The 21,223-nt window shown below is 43.4% G+C and overlaps 1 protein-coding gene across 4 annotated transcripts in view; it reads left to right on the top strand.

The window, feature by feature from the left end:
- The window catches only part of pipox (pipecolic acid oxidase), a 70,641-nt gene that overhangs the window by 31,005 nt on the left and 18,413 nt on the right, over window positions 1-21,223 (top strand). For all 4 annotated transcript variants that reach the window (XR_013889313.1, XM_080211079.1, XM_080211080.1 and 1 more), the window contains exon 4: window positions 12,004-12,186. Coding sequence is in view for 3 of the 4 variants with exons in the window: in XM_080211079.1 (XP_080067205.1) it covers window positions 12,004-12,186 (183 nt within the window). In the remaining variant the exon portion in view is untranslated. The remainder of the gene's footprint in view (window positions 1-12,003; window positions 12,187-21,223) is intronic.

The raw sequence follows: 21,223 nt of genomic DNA, 5'->3' as shown, positions 1-21,223 counted from the left end.
GGTTATGGGACAGGGCTTGTCAGTGCAGACTCAATGGGCTGAATGGCCTCCTTCTGCAGTGTAGGGATTCTGTGAGAATCAAATGGAACTATTTGCTAAAAATCTTGAATTATTTCCAAAGCAAAAATAAAACAAAAGCCCTAAAGAAGCAATGGAGTTTTCTGCTTTGGAAATGGGAGAGAGCTAGCAAAGATACTGAGGGCAATCTTACTGCTTCTTCATGCCAGTCGATGGGTAGGATGAGCCAGTAAGATCACACAAGAGGTGAAAAATTGGGTTTGTGGCCAGTTTGGCCCTCGGCACCTCCCTCTGCGACTGGATCTTGAACTTCCTAACTCACAGACCACAATCAGTAAGGATAGGCAACAACACCTCCTCCACAATCATCCTCATCACCGGTACCCCACAGGGTTGTGTTCTCAGCCCCCTACTATACTCCTTATACATTTAAGACTGTGTGGCCAAATCCAAATTTTAAAGTTTGCTGATGACACCACCTTAGTGGGTCGGATCTCAAACAATGACGAGACAGAGTACAGGAATGAGATAGAGAATCTGGTGAAGTGGTGCGGCAACAATAATCTCTTCCTCAACGTCAATAAAATGAAGGAGATTGTCATCGACTTCAGGAAGCGAAAAGGAGAACATCCCCATCAACAACAACGGGGACGAAGTAGAAAGGGACGAGAGCTTCAAGTCCAGATCACCAAAAACCTGTCCTGGTCCCCCCATGCCAACACTATAGTTACGAAAGCCCACCAATGCCTCTACTTTCTCAGAAGACTAAGGAAATTTGGCATGTCTGCTACAACTCTCACCAATTTGCACCTGAAAGCATTCTTTCTGGTTGTATCGGAGCTTGGTATGGCTCCTGCTCTGCCAAAAATTGCAAGAAACTAAAAAGGTCATGAATGTAGCCTAATTCATCATGCAAACCAGCTTCCCATCCATTGACTCTATCTACACTTCCCACTGCCTCTGCAAAGCAGCCAGCATAATTAAGGACCCCATACATATCTGACATTCTCTCTTCCACCTTCTTCCGTTGGGAAAAAGATACAAAAATCTGAGATTAAATACCAACTGACTCAAGAACAGCTTCATCCCTGCAGCCATCAGAATTTTGAATGTACTTACCTTACATTAAGTTGATCTTTCTCTACACCCCAGCTAGGACTGTAACATTACATTCTGCATCCTCTCGTTTCTTTCTCTATGAACGGTATGCTTTGTCTGTATAGCTCACAAGAAACAATACTTTTCATTGTATGTTAATACATGTGACAATAATAAATCAAATCAAATCAAAATCAAAAGTTTCTCACCTCTTGGGATTTGACTGACCCAAAACTTCTGGCTGAGTTTAATATTTAAATTCTCATTTTAATAGAATTTGTGAGCCCTAGAAGCAATCGTCCAGGTTCACTTGCCTTAATGGCCTCGCTGGAGAAGGTCCTCACCAGCTGCGCACTCTGCTACTGGTGACCGGACTGGGGTTGATATCCAGGGAGTGAAGGGGCTGATTGGCTGGGGAGACCAGTGAACGGAGGGGGTGTTGCGGTTGATACCTTGGGTGGGGGGGGGAGGTGAGTGACAGATCTCCATGTTCTGTTGCACAGAACAGAGGGATCTGCACATGCGCGATAACACACTTTAGTATGAGCAGCCAGCTTTCCAGTGAGCTGAAGCCTCACCCCCTCCCCTATTGGCGCGATTCAAATTTTGGCATAAGATTTAATTTGTGGCCTCATCGAAAAAACAATCGGATATAAAACTCTTTCACGCTCGTTTGGCACTTCAAATTTTCTTGGTAACATCATCCCAACGTTTTTGACTTTAAGAGTTTCTGTTCATTTCTGTAATGGAATAACAGGTAATTGATCCCATCTCTCATTCTTTTATTTAGTTCCTTTGTTCATTTTTATTTGTGTTTCACACCAACATTTTCCACTCTGATCAAAGCTCAATTGCACTGGGACAGGGACTGGAATAAGGATGGAAGGAGAGGAATATAGGAGTGTACAGGTTAACAAAAAAAGTCCATTTTAGTCCATCTGGGTACTGAGGAAATATCCTATCCCACTCTACCTCCCATCGATTATAAGCTATTTATCCAAGGTATTTGCATTGATAGATACAACACGGTGGCACTTAGGTTAGCACTACTGCTTCACAGCACCAGGGACCTGGGTTCAGTTCTGGCCGTGGGTGACTTTCTGTGTGGAGTCTGCACGTTCTCCCCATGTCTGTGTGGGTTTCCTCCGGGTGCTGCGGTTTCCTCCCACAGTCCAAAAATGTGCCGGTTAGGTTGACTGGCCATGATAATTTGCCCCTTAGTGTCAGGGATTAGCAAGATAAATACAGGGACAGAGCCACGGTGGGATTGTTGTTGGTACAGGCTTAATGGGCCAAATGGCCTCCCTCTGCACTGTAGGTTCTATGATTCTATTCTGAGATTGTACGATATTTATTCAAAAGCCTCTTGAATTTGAGATACCCCTTACTGTTTCCCATGACAATTCATTGTATCCAATCACCCCGCCTCTGCGTAAAGTACTTAAATCTACATCTAACTCACTTCTGCAGTAATAGTATCTGAGATACAATTGAAAAGCGTTGTGTTTGAGATGTGCTGGGTATTGGAGTTTTTTGTCACCCGATTACATGGATTCATTAGCTAATTATATTAATCGCCTCCAAAGCAAAATGCGTATGCTTTAGCTAAACAGGTATTACCCTGACATATTCTGAACAGCAACTGATTGAGATTAATCTACAGTAAACTTATTCAGGTGATGGTTCAATATTAGAACAGCAGTGTGGAAATAACTACTTTGTACAGATGTGTATGCTCATGAATTAATTTAGATACTTAAGACTTAGTTATTAATGTGGGTATCTTAGCATGAAAGTCTGCAAAGAGCCTATTTTGTACAGACTGAGATCATTGTACAATTCTGGCATTCTAAAACACTTTTTGGGCCCAATTTTCCTTTCAGCAGAAAAAAAGGGCAAAGAAATACTCCTGACTTTTTCTTGACATTCTGGGATAGTTTTGGGCTGAGGGAGCAGGATGAGTGTGGAGCGCACTCACTGGTCTTAGTTTAGGGTACTTTCACTCCTGGGCCATCTTCAATCCTGGGCCTTGGTCCGTTGTCTGGGAGAGGATGCTCGGGCTGTGAAAAGAAAGTGCCTGGATCCATTGGAATGCTCACCAGCGAGCAGCTAAGTCACAGGAAGTGGGTTCCGTGACGGAATGAATAGGGTGGGGATGGTGAGGAGAGTGAACACAACTTGTGAGGCTGAGCAGGGAAATCATGGGCCCTTGTGCTTCTCCGATTTCTGGATCCATTATTTCCCTGTCCCAATTTTAACCCTCCCTCTCAATATTGCGTGGTTTCTTTTCCCCTTTCAAGATTCAACAATCGATTCACCAAACAATCCCAGAAAGATTCTTGTAAAATAGCTTCCATTGTTGGCATCTGGTTACAAATATTGTCCAATATATTGTATTGGATGATTTGATTTACTATTGTCATATGTATTAACATACAGTGGAAAGTATTGTTTCTTGCATGCTATACAAAGCATACCATTCATAGAGAAGGAAGCGAGACAATGCAGAACACAGTTTACAGTCATAGCTAGGGTGCAGAGAAAGATCAACTTAATGCAAGGTAAGTCCATTCAAAAGTCTGACAGCAGCAGGGAAGAAGCTGTTCTTGAGCCGGTTGGTACATGACCTCAGACTTTTGATTCTTTTTCCTAAAGAAAGAAGGTGGAAGAGAGAATGTCCAGGCTGCATGGGGTCCTTAATTATGCTGGCTGCTTTGCCAAGGCAATGGGAAGTGTAGACAGAGTCAATAGATGGGAGGCTGGTTTGCATGATGGATTGGGCTACATTCATAACTTTTTGTAGTTCCTTGCCGTCTTGGACAGAGTAGGAGCCATATCAAGCTGTGATACAACCAGAAAGGATGCTTTCTATGGTGCATCTGTAAAAGTTGGTGAGAGTTGTAGCTGACATGCCAAATTTCCTTAGTCTTCTGAGAAAGTAGAGGTGTTGGTAGGCTTTCTTAATTACAATGACGGCATGGGGGGGGACCAGAAGAGGTTGTTCCTGATCTGGACACCTAAAAGCTTGAAGCATGGATCATTAATATCAAGAGCAGCAACAATATAATGTAGTTATGGTTTGAGTGCATCCAATAGGTAATCCCAACACAACAATTAAATAAATCAGATAGTAGTAATTTTACCTTAACAGCATCATTCAATATTGTTAATTTGACAGAAAAATATCCCATTAGTTATTTATAACTCTCTACAGGCAATAACACTGATTTCACTGCTTCAGCTCTCAAAAAACCTGTTCCGTACGTTGTACTATTTCGACACAATAACAGTAAAGTCATTTTTGGTGGAAAGATTCATCGCTTGTAACCGAGATAAACTACACAAGATCTTTTCCATTCTGTAGAAGATGACTTTCTTCTTCCTGGGTGGATGATATTATTGAATATAATTATTTCACACAGGGGGTGCAATTGGATTCTATTTTATCAGTAATCTCACAAGGTAAAAAGATCAGCTGACTCCTGAGCAATATGGTGGAATGATTGAACAACATATGTCTTTGGTATCAGTGAGAAGCCTTGGAGTTCTCAGGTACCTCTGTATGACATAACTATTAAGAGGACAGCGGACAAAGGTGAAATGGTTTACAATTGTATCTGTGTTTTATTGATCAGCAAGTCTAAAGACTTATTTATTTCATTATGCAGTAGCAAACCTTAGAAGGACCCAGATATTTGGCACCGCCTGCGCCTTCCTTCCTGGGCTAAGAGGAGCATTCCTGCTTCTCCTGACATAACAAAGGGACATCTCGCACTTACCTTTTAGGGTCTCATCTTTCTGCAAACATGCTTCACTCCAGTTAGGAAGCTTATCCATTCAGATCACAGTTACAAAAGGATTAGACTCCAGTTGGTGTGTAATTACCTTAAATTCCCTGCCTAATTTATGCAGACCCTCATCTGCCTGCAGAACATTACAGGTTAAGATGCGAAAGGGTCAAGTTCAGAACATATACAAACTTAAGTACAGAATCATACAATCATAATTTCCCTACAGTGCAAAAGAAGGTCATTCAGTCCACTGAGTATGCACCGACCACAATCCCACCCTGGTCCAATTCCCGTAACCCCATATATATGTACTCTGCTAATCCCCCGACATTAGGGTCTATTTAGCATGGCCAATCAACCTAATATATCTAAGTATAAGGGAGATGATGCCGTAGTGGTATTGTTACTGGACTAGTAATCGAGAGATTCAGGGTAATTCCCTGGGGACCCAGGTTCGACTCCTGCCATGGCAGATGGCGGAGTCTGAATTCAATAAAATCTGGAATTGAAAGTCTCTGAAATCATTGTTGGCATTAAAAAAAAGTATCTGGTTTATTAATGTCCCTTTAGGGAAGGAAATCTGCTGTCCTTACCCGATCCAACACATTCCAGACTCACAGCAGAATAGGCAATAAATGCTGGCCCAGCCAGTGCCAGCCACATCCCATAAATTAATATTTTTAAAAATCTGTATATTTTAAACTGTTCTTCGATCAATAACGTGGCACACTATCTGTGATGTTGGTTATAATATGCACTTGGTGGTGCTGACTCCATCAGAATGTGACAGTTTTAATCCCAATAAGCTGAGGAATTTTACAGAATCTATGAATACAAATGAAAACTGTATTCCTTGTATTAATAAATTGAATATGTAGATAGGTTGAAGAGACCTGAGCAATAATAATAACACAACCTAAAGTTCAGATAATGTCTTTTTGCCATTAAACTTCTGCTTAGTCTTGACAATGACAAGAGAATCAAAGGCAAAATTTGTTCAGTCTGTTGCGAACCCTGAAAGAGTATTTTGGTTTGAAGTGAAAACAGAAAATGTTAGAATAGGGTTGTCCAGAATGTGAGACACTGTCCTCCCCCAGTCCGGCCACCATCATTCCCCACCCCCATGGGATCTGGGCTGTTAGACTGAAAGTCTACTAGAAATGTTGTGAAGGCTCTCATAAGACCATAAGACATAGGAGCAGATTTAGGCCATTCTGCCCATCAAGTCTGCTCTGCCATTCAATCATGGCTGATACTTTTCTCATCCCCATCTCCTGCCTTTTCCCCATAGCCCCTGATCCCTGTATTAATCAAGAACCACCTATCTGTTCTGTCTTGAAGATACCAAATGACCTGGCCTCCACAGCCTTCTGTGGCAAAGAGTTCCACACATTCACCACTCTCTGGCTGAAGAAATTCCTCCTCATCTCTGTTTTAAAAGATCATCCTTTTCTTCTGAGGTTGTGCCCTCTGATTTTAGTTTATCCTACTAGTGGAAACATCCTCTCCACATCCACTCTACCCAGGCCTCACAGTATCCTGTAAGTTTCAATAAGATCCCCCCTTATCCTTCTAAACTCCAACGAATACAGATCCAGAGTCTTCAGCCGTTCCTCATACGACAAGCTCTTCATTCCAGAGATCATTCTTGTGAACCTCCTCTGGACCGTTTCCAAGTTCAGCACATCCTTCTTTAGATATGGAGCCCAAAACTGCTCACAATACTCCAAATAGGGTCTGACCAGCGCCTTATACAGCCTCAGAAGTACATCATCTTCTCCCTGAAGCTGTTCTCACCTCCTTTCTGTGGCTAGGTTCGCCAAGGCCTGGGAAAACGGGTTGAATGAAGATCATAAAGACATTTAAATTGGCAAGCCGTTCCCCCATCCCACTTCTGTTAAATCCAGAAGTAGGTGGGGTGAGGTTGGGTTTGAGATTTTAACTTGTAATCCGAACCTAACCCATACAGGTTCAGGTGTTAAAATCCAACCCGAGTGTCTGAAATGGGAAAGGTCCCATTCTCTGGAACAACTTGACTTGCTTTGATAAACATTCAAAATCATTCTGGGTAGCGACTGGAAAGAGAACAAGAAAGTTGCCTTGGGTGCTTTTGCCCCCTTTTTCTCAGAAAGGAAACCTTCAATGATTATCATTTTTTTAAAATGTATTTTACATGCGCACAATTTTAGTAGCACTTTGAAGAGGAGGATATAAAGGGAAAACTACAAACAATGTAGATGATGTTATGATCACTGTAGAGACTGATACCTTGATTTGAATTCCCAGTGATTCACCCAGAGGATCACGTGATGAGGTTTCCCATTTTAAGACTTTCACTGGAACAAGCACACTAAACATCAACATTGACTGAACATTACTTTGCAGGCAACTAATGCACTGAGCTACAAAAATGATATACCCCTTTAACCTATTAACATAACCAAAAATCCCAATGCTGTGATTATACATTGCATCATACTGTCTGCAGAAAGGTAATCTTTATAGGAACCAATCCAAAGTTACTCCCAGCTTCCAATAGGCTAACTGCTCCCATTTTGCAGAGTTATAAAGTCCACTGTCTATTGAATGTCGTTCATAGTAAGAAGCCTCACACCAGGTTAAAGTCCAACTGTTTATTTGGTAGCACAGGCCACTAGCTTTCGGAGCGCTGCCTCTTCATCAGGTGAGTGAGAGTTCAATAGCACTCCCGTTCATCTGATGAAGGAGCAGCGCTCCGAAAGCTAGTGGCTTGTGCTACCAAATAAATCTGTTGGACTTTAACCTGGTGTTGTGAGGCTTCTTACTGTGTTTACCGCAGTCCAATGCCACATGATGAATGTCAATCCCTCAGTCTTCCAAGAATTCACACCGCACCAAATTTGGTTCCTGTCCATATCAAGATGAATCTACAGGTCCCATCACTTCAACCCGAAAATGTGCCCCACTTGCATTCTGCTTGGTATCTAACAAAGGATAGTCTTTTCCCCTGCAGTGTGTAGCAGCTGCTCATTCCTGGTTTCTCATTCTGGGACACATGCATGCACGTACACATACTCTCTCACTCTCTCTCACTCTATTACACTCCCTCTCCGAGACACCCCTCTCAGTAAATATGTAAGCAGTAAGGCAGCTGCTTGTATTCATGTGTTAAGTCATTTGGGTTTGGAAAGGACTGGCCCCTGGTCTCCATGGCATAGGCTCATCTCTGGGCAAAACTAGTAGGAGATCACATGTCCCTGTCCCCTAAGCCATTTGACCTTGAATTAAAACAGTTTAAAACATAACTATCTTATAAAATCTCACACTTGTAAAAAACGGTGCAAAAGACAGCTCCTGATTTTTGGAAGCGGCGTTGTAAATTCAGAATTCATTTAAAATAGTGTCACGTATAGAAAGCTTAAATGGGTAAGAATTAAATAGTAATTTATTGGAGGTTAATGTTCATCTTTTGAACTTCAATTTGTTGCCAACTATATTTTAGTTAATGGTTCAGTGTTGCTGAGAATCTAAAATGTCATTTCTATCAACATAGCAATACAGAACATATATTTCCACATCTGGTTCCCTGTGTGAGTAAGGTAGTAATGTGCTTATTTCTAAATTAGTCAAGTAGAGTTAGAGCAGTCTTTTATTGTTTATATAAAATTAGAGAGTTTTAACCTCAACACAGTGTATTGATTTATTCACCATCAAAGCACTGTTGTGTTCATAGGGTTAGTAAAAATTTCGACAATGATTGATTTTCTCCTGTTCATTCCACATTTTTCATTAGGATTACTCATTTTTCCTGAACGGACACTGATTGACTTAACTCTTGCACAGCCAGGCTGCACCATTCTTCAGCAGAATAAAAATCAGCCACCAAATATTAGTGATTCTTCTGTTTCAACCATTAAAGGATATTAGCCAGACTTCGTGCTAAACAGATAAGTTGGACAGAATCCTTCAACTGCCCAGCACATTCTGCTTCTGAAATCAGGTTGTTTGAAGTTATATGGATATATAGGAGCAAACAAAATAGAAGTAAGCCATTTGGCCCTTCAAGCCTGCCCAATTGTTCCATAAGATCATTGCTGACTTGTTTGTGTTAGTTCCACTCTCCCATCTTCCTCTGCCTGCTTGAGGTACAGGATGCAGACGATGCTTGTGTCTGACACACTCGGAGGCTGAGCTCCAAGCCATCACTGACAAGCCAGTTCCTTCTGGGATTGCTGGCATCTTGTGTGAGGACTGGTGTATTTGGAAGCCATGTTGAGTGAGGGATGGATGCAATGTAAAAAAAAACAGAGGAGCAGCTATCAGAAATGCTGTTTGAGTGCGGGGAGAGAGTGGAGTTTGGGAGAGAGGTGGAGATGGGGGGTAGACAGGAGGGTTGGGGAAGAGAGAGAGGTTTGGAAAAGAGAGAAGGCGGTGGGGGAGAGAGGGGGTGGAGAGAAAGGGGTTGGGAGCAAAGAGGGTGAGAAGAGAGAAGGGGGTCAGGGAGAAATGGGTTGGGGGAGAGGGAGCGGTGAGAGACTAGGTGTTTGGGGGAGAGAGGGATGGGGGACAGATTGATTGGGTGGGAGAGAGAAGTGGCTCGGGACAGGAGAGAGGGTGTGGGGAGGGTGCACGGACAACCTGCATTGAAACTTCTGTTGAGGGCTTGTAGCCCTCCTCTTAATTTGCCTGTTTCCTGAGAGGGACTCAGGCTATTTTCCTACGATGAAAAACTAGATGGGGAGAGGGAGAGAGTGGGAGGTGATGCCGGGTGTTGATGGGAATTGAGTCTATCTCCCTACACTTCATTTCATTCCACCATTTATTGTATAAATACTTCTATATATCAAACAATTGGTGAACGTTAACTCAGAAAAAAATTACGCTCAAATAATAAAATCTACCAGCCTGTGGAGTCTAAACAGTCAGTAATTGGTGTGCATGCTACTGACTTCAATGCAGAATAATAAAAGAACACCACACCATTGTGGTAATGTCAACCACAGTTAAATTGGATTCATTAAGCAGCCTCAGTGTGGATTCAGCTTGATGTTGGGGCTGGATTTAAGAACCATCATCTCTTGCAATATGCTGTGATTGAGGCGGTTGTTACTGACACTGAATCTTACATCAGAGAGAGAGCCAATCGATGTGGCATTGCGCACAAGAGTTAGGGCCAATTGCAGTCAGCGTCCAGATCCAGTCTGGGTAGAGGAGGATGTGGTGGAAACAACAGGGAGCAAGACCATCCCTTAATGAGAGAAGGGAGAAACAGGAAAAGGTCCTGCCACGTGGATTTGCAAGCTGAACACTTCAGCGGGATATTGGTGTCCTTGAGGAGGCTTCGTTTGTTACATTTAGGGCAGGATTTTCCAACTGTGCTCGCCTCAAATCTGGAAAATGCCACCCGAGGACAGTGGACCTGTGTATGGTCTGCCCGCTACGATTCCCGAGGAAGGCGGGACTGGAAAATTCTGCACTTAGGTTCAGTTCTTTGTCTTCCTGTGCGGAACTTGTTGTTTGTAGCGGGCACAGACTGCAATATGTAAAGTTGCAGTTGTACATGCTTACAGTTGAAATGTTTGGGTGGCACGATAGCATTGTTGTTAGCACTGTTGGTTCACAGCTCCAGTGACCTGGGTTCGATTCCCGGCTCGGGTCACTGTCTGTGCGGAGTTTGCACATTCTCCCTGTGTCTGCGTGGGTTTCCTCCGGGTGCTCTGGTTTCCTCCCACAGTCCAAAGATGTGCGGGTTAGGTGGGTTGGCCAAGGTAAATTGCCCCCTAGTGTCCCAGGATGTGTAGGTTAGAGGGATTAGCGGGTAAATATATAGGGATACGGGGATAGGGCCTGGGTGGAATTGTTGTCGGTGCAGACTCGATGAGCTGCTTGGCCTCTTTCTGCACTGTAGGGTTTCTATGGTTCTATGGTTACTGGCATGAGCTAACACTTATCATTGGGAAGGGGAGGGCAAGCCCCAAGATAGCACCCCTCCAGATAAATCAAGTACTGCAAGTAATTTAAAATGGAATGTGGTGATCTCCCATTTGAGGGGGAGAGTTGACTGGTGGGGGTTTAATCTGAGGGTCACCACATCTCAGGCAAGGATGAGAAAGCAGGGTCTTCACAAATAGCCTCCACTGGTATGGGAATTGAGCCCAGGCTGTTGGCATCACTCTGCATCACTAACCCACTGTCCAGCCAGCTGAACCAAACTGACCCCCAACTTTAATATTGGGTTCATTGAATGGACCCTATTTTGGTGTGTTAGAGTTTAGACTTTTATTATGTATTAAATAATATCCCTAAGGCTAGACTTAGACCTGAAATATGCACTATCCTTAAACATCATAGTACACATTTCCCCTTCAAACCTTCCACTGCTCAAATAGGGTTTTGTAAAGTTAAATGTATATATCATGTATTAATATGTAGGATGCCTTTAACTAATATACTTCCCACTACCTCGGAAAAGTAGCCAGCATAATTAAGACCTCATGCTTACAGTTGAAGTGTTACTGGCATGAGCTAATACTTATCGTTGGGAAGGGAAGGTGAGCCCCATCACAGCATCCCCTCCAGGTAAATAAAATACTGTAATTTACAGACATCCTCTCTTCCGCCTTCTTCCTTCGGGAAAAAGATACAAAAATCTGAGGTCACGTACCAACCAACTCAAGTACAGCTTCTTCCCTCCTGCCATTAGACTTTTGAATGGACCAACCTCGCATTAAGTTAATCTTTTTCTACACCCTTGCTATGACTGTAACACTACATTCTCCGCCCTTTTCTTCTCTTTGTACGGTATGATTTGTCTGTATAGCGCGCAAGAAACAATACTTTTCACAGTTGTACTAATGACAATAATAAATCAAATCAAAATTCCACTGGAACAACGGGTTAAACAGATAAATGGCAGAGAAACTGATCAGAGATAATTGGAATGTGAGAAAAGTTTCATCATTTAAATGAGAGATGGACAATCATCACTGTGGTGAGACATAGATCTCTCCCGCACCTTTGATATGTATAAATATATTTTCTGGATCACAGAGAAATAATTACTAGAAATAATGGGTGTTCTACATGGTTTCATAGGGCAAAATTAAATATTTTGCAGGATTTGTTCCAGAGATTCGGAGGAACCATTTGTGACGGAGAAAAAGTTGTTGATATACAGCCTGGATCTCTGGTTACCGTGACAACCACTGCCAGAATTTACAGAGCAAAAAGTCTGGTGATTACTGCTGGACCTTGGACAAATAAATTACTGAACCACCTGAGACTGCAGCTTCCTCTGAAGGTACAGGGTGTTTAATGAATCTCACTCCATCAACTTGCAGTAACATCCTCCTGTTATGGTGCTCAGCCTAAAGTGACTTCTTGGTACATTAATGCAATCAAAGCTGTATTACAGTAAAGTGTTGCAGGAATTTTGTTTGGACATAATAGACTCTGACAGCACTGAACACTCCTGGTAATCAATGGGGAATTATCACTCAATAAACATTGCAGCGATTGCTGTGATCTCACACATACACACACACACACACACACAGAGGCACACACAAACATTCAATCACACACATGCACACATACACATACAACTCACACACAGGCACACACATTCTCTCACACATAATCACACACACATGCACATAAATACACAAACACACACACACACAGACACGCTCACGCATACATGCACACTCTCGCACACACTCACTCTCTCACAGACACACACTCGCATGCACACACAAACACAGTCTCTCTCACAGACACACACTCTCGCACACACTTACACTCACTCACACACACACACAGTCACTTGCACACACACTGCACACACATACTCACACACACACATACATACCACACACACATACATACCACACACACACACACACACATATATAGCACACACACACACTCGCGCACACACATTCACACACACACACAGTCACACACATGACCAATGAAACACTGGCTTTGGCAATCCGCCACCCCCACAAAACCTTAAGCCCCTACCATTGAACAGGTTTCACGTTTAGTATCAAATCTGTACCATTTAGCTCGACTGGATAGACAATTGATCTCTCTGCAGCTGCTTCAAGAGAAATTGCCTCATACACATTCAGTTCACTAGTGCACAGTAACTCCACTGCCTATGTGGCTTGCAAGCACACTGTGTTTTCTGAACCAATCTGCTGGTGTCCCCAATATTCAGAAGGCACTGCTTCATCGCCAGCTGTGATGTTGAAAACTCCTAGAAGCATTTTACTAAATGAATAGCACTATATGACTGTAGGTAGTTGATGATGGCAATGGCATTGAGTCCATCAAAAAAACCTGGAAACTTAGCCGGGGGGGGGGGGGGGGGCGGGGGGGGGGGCGCGGCGGGGAGGTGGGGGGGAAGGTGTTAGGATAACCTGGGGAGAGTGGGAGAGAGAGAGAGAGAATGACAGACTGGGAGAAAGAGAGAAAAACAGAAGCCTGGAGACGGTGGGAGAGAGGGAATGATATAGACCGGGGGAAGGAGAGGGAAAGACAACCTGAAAAGTTTAAATTTTATTTATTTGTCACAAGTAGGCTTACATTAACACTGCAATGAAGTTACTCTGAAATTCCCCTTGGAACGCCCACATTCCAGCACCTGTTCAGGTACACTGAGGGAGAATTTAGCATGGCCCATGCACCTAACCAGCATTTCTTACAGACTGTGGGAGGGAACCAGAGCACCCGAGGGAAACCCACGCAGACATGGTGATAAGGTGCAGACTCCGCACAGACAGTGACCCGAGCTGGGAATTGAACCTGAGTCCCTGGTACTGTGAGGCAGCAGTGCTAACCACTGTGCCAGGGTGGGAGAGATTGAGAGAGAATGACACAGACTGAGAGAAGGAGAGGGAAAGACAACCTGGAGAAGGAACGAGAGAGCAGTACAAGCTGAGGAAAGATGAGTGGGAGAGACGCGCAAACTGGAGAGGGAGATTTCACGCTGGGTTATTAACAGTCAGGCAGATTTGGTGATTTAATTTATTCTTTAATGAAATGTGGTTGGCACAGGCTTGGCCAGCATTTGTTGTCCATCACTAATTGCCCTGGAACTGAGTGGCTTTTCAGAAGGCAGCCAAGAATCAACCACATTGCTGTGGGTCTGGAGTCACATGTAGACCTGACCTGGTAAGGATGACAGATTTCCTTCCCTATAGGGCATCAGTGAACCAGATGAGTTTTTCCGACAGTAGGTGACGAGTTTCATGGTCACTACTACCAAGACCAGTTTTTTAAACTTTCAGATGTTATGAATTAAATTTAAATTCCCATCAGCTGCCATGGTGGGATTTGAACCCTGCACGGAGCATTTGGGAGAGATTTTATAAATTAACATTCCTACCAAAGAGTGAATGGCAGGTGAGAGGATCAGAAATGTGGATGTAGAAGTCAGCTGCACAATTTATCATCCATAAAATTGAATAGAGACTAACTTGTTCAGAGAGAGTGAGCCTCAATGGCCAGATTCCCTTGGTATTATTGGTATACGTGGCTCTGCATTAAGAGAGTGTTAATGTAAGAAACCATCTCCAAAGCTTAAGGATTCGGCAAATGTGCAGAGGGATATTGCTGGAGTGTAACTAGCAAGAATAGTATCATCAGGACTGTCCTGACGAGGTGTTTTTTAAGTTTATTTATTAGTATCATAAGTCGGCTTTATGTTAACACTGCAATTAAGTTACTGTGAAAATCCCCAATTTTCCACACTCCAGCACCTGTTTGTGTACACTAAGGGAGAATTTAGCATGGCCAATGCATCTAACCAGCACATCTTTCTGACTATGGGAGGAAACCGGAGCACCCGGAGGAAACCAATGCAGGCAAGAGAAGAATGTGCAGACTCCACACAGACAGTGACCCAAGCCAGGAATTGAACCCGGGTCCCTGGCGCTGTGAGGCAGCCATGCGAACCACTGTGTCACCATGCCGCTGAAAGGCCATTGATCTAAACTTTTAACACTCCTGTTCTCTTGCCATAGACACTGCCAGACCTGTTGAGTACTTAAAGTGTTTTCTGTTTTTTTTAAATCTCAAATTACAGTCTTAATTTCATCTAAAGTTTGGTTATCCTCACTCCAAAGCCTTATAAAAAATGGATGAAATCCATGTAAATGTGAATCCTATAATCTGTACAATGTTCTTCAATTTCATGTACATACAAAAACCTAATCCCAAGGCTTCACACAAACAAAATCTCAGCTGTTTTTTTCCAATTACTTAGCAAATCTCCAAAGCATCTGATATGTTGACTGAAGCAACCTTTCTGAAGAATCATTAAAATCCAAATTTTTTTTTACATTTTGATTCCATGAGGATTCACCTTCTCTATACAAAAAGCAACTGTGAATGACAAAGTGACTGCAGGACCGTTATCTCATCTGGAGATGACAATTATTACCCAAGCTTCAGAATTGCAATTCATGATATCATGAGCTTATTGCCTTGTCAATGATCCAATAGGTGTCCTGTTTTCATAATACGCAATGAATAAAAACCGGAGAATACTGGAAATATTCAGCAGGTCAGGCAGCATCTGTGGAGGGAGATTCCTAAGATGATAACACTACATTCTGCACCCTCTCCTTTCCTTCTCCCCTATGTTTATTTATTAGTGTCACAAGTTGGCTTACCTTAACACTGTGATAAAATTATTGTGGAAATCCCCTATTAGGGTACACCGAAGGAGAATTTAGCACGGCCAATTCACCCAATCAGCATATCTTTCAGACTGTAGGAAGAAACCAGAGCACCCAAAGGAAAGCCAGATTCAGGGAGAATGTGCAGACTCCACGCAGATATTCACCCAAGCTTGGTATCAAACCCAAGTCCCTGGCATAGTGAAGCAGCAGTGCTAACCACTGTGCCAGGGTGGGAGACAGAGTGAGTGAGGGAGGGAGAGAGAGAGAGAGAGAGAGAGAGAATGACACAGACTGGGAGAAGGAGAGACAAAGACAACCTGGAGAGGGAGCGAGAGAGCAATACAAGCTGAGGAAGGAATGAAGGGGAGGGACATGCAAACTGGGGAAGGAGAATTCTTGCTGGCTTGTTGTATGATGTGTTTTATTGAAGGAGTCAGGCAGATCTGGTGCTTTTTAACTTTATTCTTTAATGGGATATGGTTGGCACAGGCCATAGAATAAATAAACTATGAATGATATGCTTTGTCAGTATGGCTCGCATTGTATACCAACACATGTTACAATAATAAATCAAATCAAATAGGGTTAACATTTTCAGATCTATAACCTTTCATCAGAACTCTAAATAAAAAGATTTCCTCTATTTATTTTGTAGCCAGTTGACATACTTATCCTTTTTAACATTTTTCTTTTCACGATATCCATCCTGGAAATGATTGTACTGCTAAAAGGTAGTGGTAGTTTTTATTTGCAGAATAGCAAGGCAGTAATAATTTTTTTTTAGCCATCAGTATTCATCTCCTGGAGAAGTTGAATCATCGGGATGCGAAATGTCAACTCTTTTCTCTCCTCACAGATGCTGCCAGACCTGCTGAGATTTTCCAGCATTATGTCTTTTGGTTACAGTTCACATTGCTCCACAGTGCTCCTTGCCCTCGACATCCCCACACACACACCTCCTTCCAGAGGAAGCCACTAGCTAGCGATCATTGTGTATCTTGGCTGTTTTTCTATGAGCAGCACGGCGGCACAGTGGTTACTGCTGCTGCCTCACAGCAGTCATGATGCGGAGATGTCAGCGTTGGACTGGGGTAAACACTGTAAAAAGTCTCACCACACCAGATTAAAGTCCAACCAATTTATTTGATAGTAAACTCACAAGCTTTTGGGGTTTGCCATTCACTTTACGAAGGGGCAACCCCCAAAAGCTTGTGAGTTTACTATCAAATAAATTGGTTGGACTTTAATCTGGTGTGGTGAGACTTCTTGCTGCCTCACAGCACCAGGGACCGGGTTTGATTCTGACCTCCATTATGTCTTTGTAGAGTTTGCACCTTCTCTCAGTGTCTGCATGGGTTTCCTCCGGGTGTTCCAGTTTCTGTGAAGATGTGCAGATTAAGTGGATTGGACATGCAGGGGAATTAGCAGGGTAAATATGTGAGGTTACATGGATTAGCAGGGTAAATATTTGGGGCTACATGGATGGTGTCTGGGTGGGATTGTAGTCAGTGCAGGCTCGATGGACCAAATGGCCTCCTTCTGCACTGTGGTGATTCTACGATTCTATTCTATTCCTAACCTCGGTCATCAAACACCATAAACAGAATCGCCACAAAACTGACATTAAATTAGAGCCTCTTTGGAATGTGTGGCTCAGATATTGGCTAAAGCTGGTGAGGGATTGAGGATAGTCATGCTTTGTGTTTCATACCTTCACGTTTCTGGGCTTTGAGTGTGAACTGATGGCAATCTTCTGGCAATATGTGTGAACACAGGCATCTGCTGTGCTATAGAATAATGAAGCATAGGAACATCTGCTTGTTTCCTTAATATGATAAAGTCTTGATTTGAGCTGCATTATTAGAGGAGCTATAGTGCAGAAAACAGGAGCTTCTCCAGATGGAGAGAGGGGGAGTTTAATGGTCCGTAACTCCTTGATTGCTACTTAAGAACAGTGTTCGGAGACGCTGGGGAACATTATGAGGAACAGTTTGGTGAAATCTCTGCACAGGAAACTCAGATTCAGCCACACCATCGGCTCTTCGTGATCATAAGAAATCGAAGCTGGAGTGGACCTTACAGCCCCCGAGCCTGCCCTGCTATTTAGTAAGATCATGGTTGATCTTCCAGCTCAGTTACTTTCCTGCCCTATTCCCATAACCTGTGATTCCCTGAACATCTGGCTGGGCAGCGTCATCCCTCTGGAATGGAGAATTCCAAAGATTCCACAACACCAAATTAAGACGTTTTTCCAAAAAGAACCATAGAATCCCTGCAGGGCAGAAGGAGACCATTTGGCCCAATGAATCTGCACCAACTCTCCACCAGGCCCACCCTGCTGCCCTAGGCCCACAACTCTGCATATTAACTATGGCTAATCCACCTAACCTGCATATCCTTGGACACTAAGGATCAATTTAACATGGCCAATCTACCTAACCTGCACATCTTTGGACACTAAGGTTCAATTTAGCATGACCAATCTACCTAACCTGCACATCTTTGGACACTGAGGTTCAATTTAGCATGACCAATCCACCTAACCTGCACATCTTTGGACATTAAGGGACAATTTGGTGTGGCCAATTCACCTAACCTGCATATCTTTGGATATTAAAGGACAATTTAGTGTGGCCAATCCACCTAACCCACACACCTTTGGACACTAAGATTCAATTTAGCATGGCCAATCCCCACTTAACCTGCAAATCTTCGGACTGTGAGGAGGAAACTGGATCATCCAGAGGAAACCCACATAGACACAGGGAGAATGCGCAATCTCCACACAGACAGTGACACAAGGCTGAAGACGAACCCGGATCTCTGACGCTGTGAAGCAGCAGTGCTAACCACTGTGCCACCGCGCCACCCTCTCTCCTAAATGCCAGTTTCATTCTGAGGCTATGAACCTTATCTCTAGTCTTTCCACTCAGGAAGGAAATAAAAGTTTTTCAACATCCATTGTTCTTAGCAATGAAGGACTTCAAGCCAAATGCATTGATGTGAAAATGGCTGCCAACTTAAACAAGAAACATGGAGCTATATAAATCCTGTTGCAATACATTTGCTTCCCTCCCCAGGAAGACACTAGTAACAAAAACACATTCCCCCTAGCACTCTAAAACTGCATTACTAAATAAAAACTGATACCTTTGGAGCCTCTTTTTTTCCCCTATCCTTTCACAGAGTTTGGAACAGTATCACACCAGAAATCACAAAAGGATTTATGGCCCATTCCCTCTTAAGCTCAGCTGAAGACTCCTGCACAGAGGAGATAGGCCTTTCAGCGAAAAAGTGTGTTTCGGAACATAATCACACATATTTCTTTCAAGATGATAAATGCTGTGTACATTTATTGTGTGCACAAAAAACAATTGCAAATCGACAAGTGTGCAGAATAGCTTCAAACAAAGCAGTGACTGCAATAAACATGGCAATGCTAATTCCGATTTCCCTGCCTCCCTCAACAAATATTATAAAATTTCATATTATGAAAATAGCATTTAACCTTGGATGGAGTTCTCCAACCTCTCCCGCTGTTGGGATTCTCTGGTCTGACAGCTGCAAAACCTCAAGCTAAAGGGATGATCCTTCAAAACAGAGATGAAGAGGAATTTCTTCAGCCAGTGAATCTGTGAAACTCTTTGCCGCAGAAGACTGTGGAGGCTAGGTCATTGAGCGTCTTTAAGATAGAGATAGGTAGGTTCTTGATTAATAAGGGGATCAGGACTATGGGGAAAAGGCAGGAGAAAGGGGATGAGAAAAATATCAGCCATGATTGAATGGTGGAGCAGACTCAATGGGCTGAGTGGCCTAATTCTGTTCCTGTATCTTGTGGCTGTGAATGGAGATTTGTCTGAGCACCAGATTCTCTGCTTTCACTGCAGCAGTAGCAGGGCGCATGAGACCCGAGAATTCCGGCCCAGACTTAGTGAAGCCACCATGTTCATGAATGAGTGAGTGCCTGGGAAACTGAGGGAAGCAAATTGCAGAGCTGAAATTTCAGCCATTTAATCTTACAGGAAGTACATGCACACTTGTCTGAGTGAGAAACATCACTGGGATTGGTTCTCTCATTATTCAAAAGCCAGAGGAGCTCTTGCCAGTGAATGATGCATGAAGTCATGGAATCGTAGAATCTCTACAGTACAGGAAGCCATTCAGCCCATTGAGTCTGCACTGACAACAATCCCACAAAGGCGCTATCACTGTAACCCCACATATTTACCCTGCTAATCCTCCTGAAACTAGGGCCAGTTTACATGGCCAATCCACCTAACCTGCACATCTTTGGACTATGGGAGGAAACTGGAGCAGCCGAAGATACCCATGCAGACACGGGGAGAATGTGCAAACTGCAGACAGACAGTGACCCAAACCAGATCCCTGGTGCTGTGAGGCAGCAGTGCTAAGCACTGTGCTACCGTGCTGCTGCAAGGAGAAACCCAGTGTGATAAGTACACAAGTGAAATATTACCAATCTATTCACGTACTTGATTTTCTATCTGGATAGAGGTGGCATTAAACTGCAGATGAAGGGATTGGAAGGGCATGAATTCTACTGAAGGTGCACTCTACCCAGCTATGATGAGGATCACGGAATCTCTACAGTGCAGAAGGAGGCCATTCGGCCCATCAGGCCTGCACTGACAACAATCCCACCCAGGCCCTGTCCCTTTAACCCCACATATTTCCCCTGCTAGTCACTCTGATACCAAAGGGCAATTTAGCATGGTCAATCAACCTAAGCCATGTATTGTTGAACTGTGAGAAGAAACCGGAGCACTCAGAGGAAACCCATGTAGACACAGGAAGAACACGCAAACTCCACATAGACAGTGACCCAAGCCAGGAATCAAAATCGGGTCCCTAGCACTGTGACGTAGCAGAGCTAACTGCTGTGCCTCCGGGCTGCCCTGAAATCCAACCATGTGACTGAAACCCATGTGGTTCTTGCATGCTGTCCCTGGGCATTGATGTTTGAAATAACCTGTGAGTGCTTACAAACAGTGTATCAAAGACTACAGTGAGAAAGCATTGCTTATTAAATCATCTGTGCCTTTCTCAGAGCTTATGTGGAAGCTCAAGGCAGTTGTTGCTGTGATAGTAGAAGAGGGAGGTGCTGTTGATCTGTTGTGATGTTCCAAGTCTTTCCACTCCCCTATCACCTCAGTCACTTCATCCACTTGCTGTTCCTCAAAATGGCCACCTTTTATTCAGAATTACAGACACGGGCCAATGATGTCTCACGTCCCCCTTGCCAACCACCCTTCCCTTTCATCCTATACTTCAAAGCAGCATAATTGCACCAGCCAGCATGTCGCACCCAATATGTTATCTCGAGCTGCCAAACTAAAAGGTGAAAACATTCGCATCTTTTATATCACCTCAGCACCAATATTTACACGAGCCGTTCCTTCCATGCTTTTTTTCCCCAAACTGTAAAGCCCTATCCTGTTTTCCTGTGTGCCTGCACCTCAAATCTTCACTCACTCAGATCTTAGTTCTGGCTCATCCTGGTACAAGCAACATGTAGCCTCCAGCCAGTCAGGGCGTGACATTACAATGCTCTCATTTCCAGAGATTTGTAATAACCGCCCCTGAAGCACATCTAATAAAGTGTCAAGTGCTTTTTTTCTTCATTAG

This window comes from Carcharhinus amblyrhynchos, chromosome 23 (genome assembly GCF_965287045.1).
Source record: "Carcharhinus amblyrhynchos chromosome 23, sCarAmb.v2.hapA, whole genome shotgun sequence".
In the NCBI taxonomy this organism is placed as follows: domain Eukaryota; kingdom Metazoa; phylum Chordata; class Chondrichthyes; order Carcharhiniformes; family Carcharhinidae; genus Carcharhinus; species Carcharhinus amblyrhynchos.
Note: the sequence above shows the minus strand (reverse complement) of the source record. Positions and strands in the feature narration are given on the sequence as shown.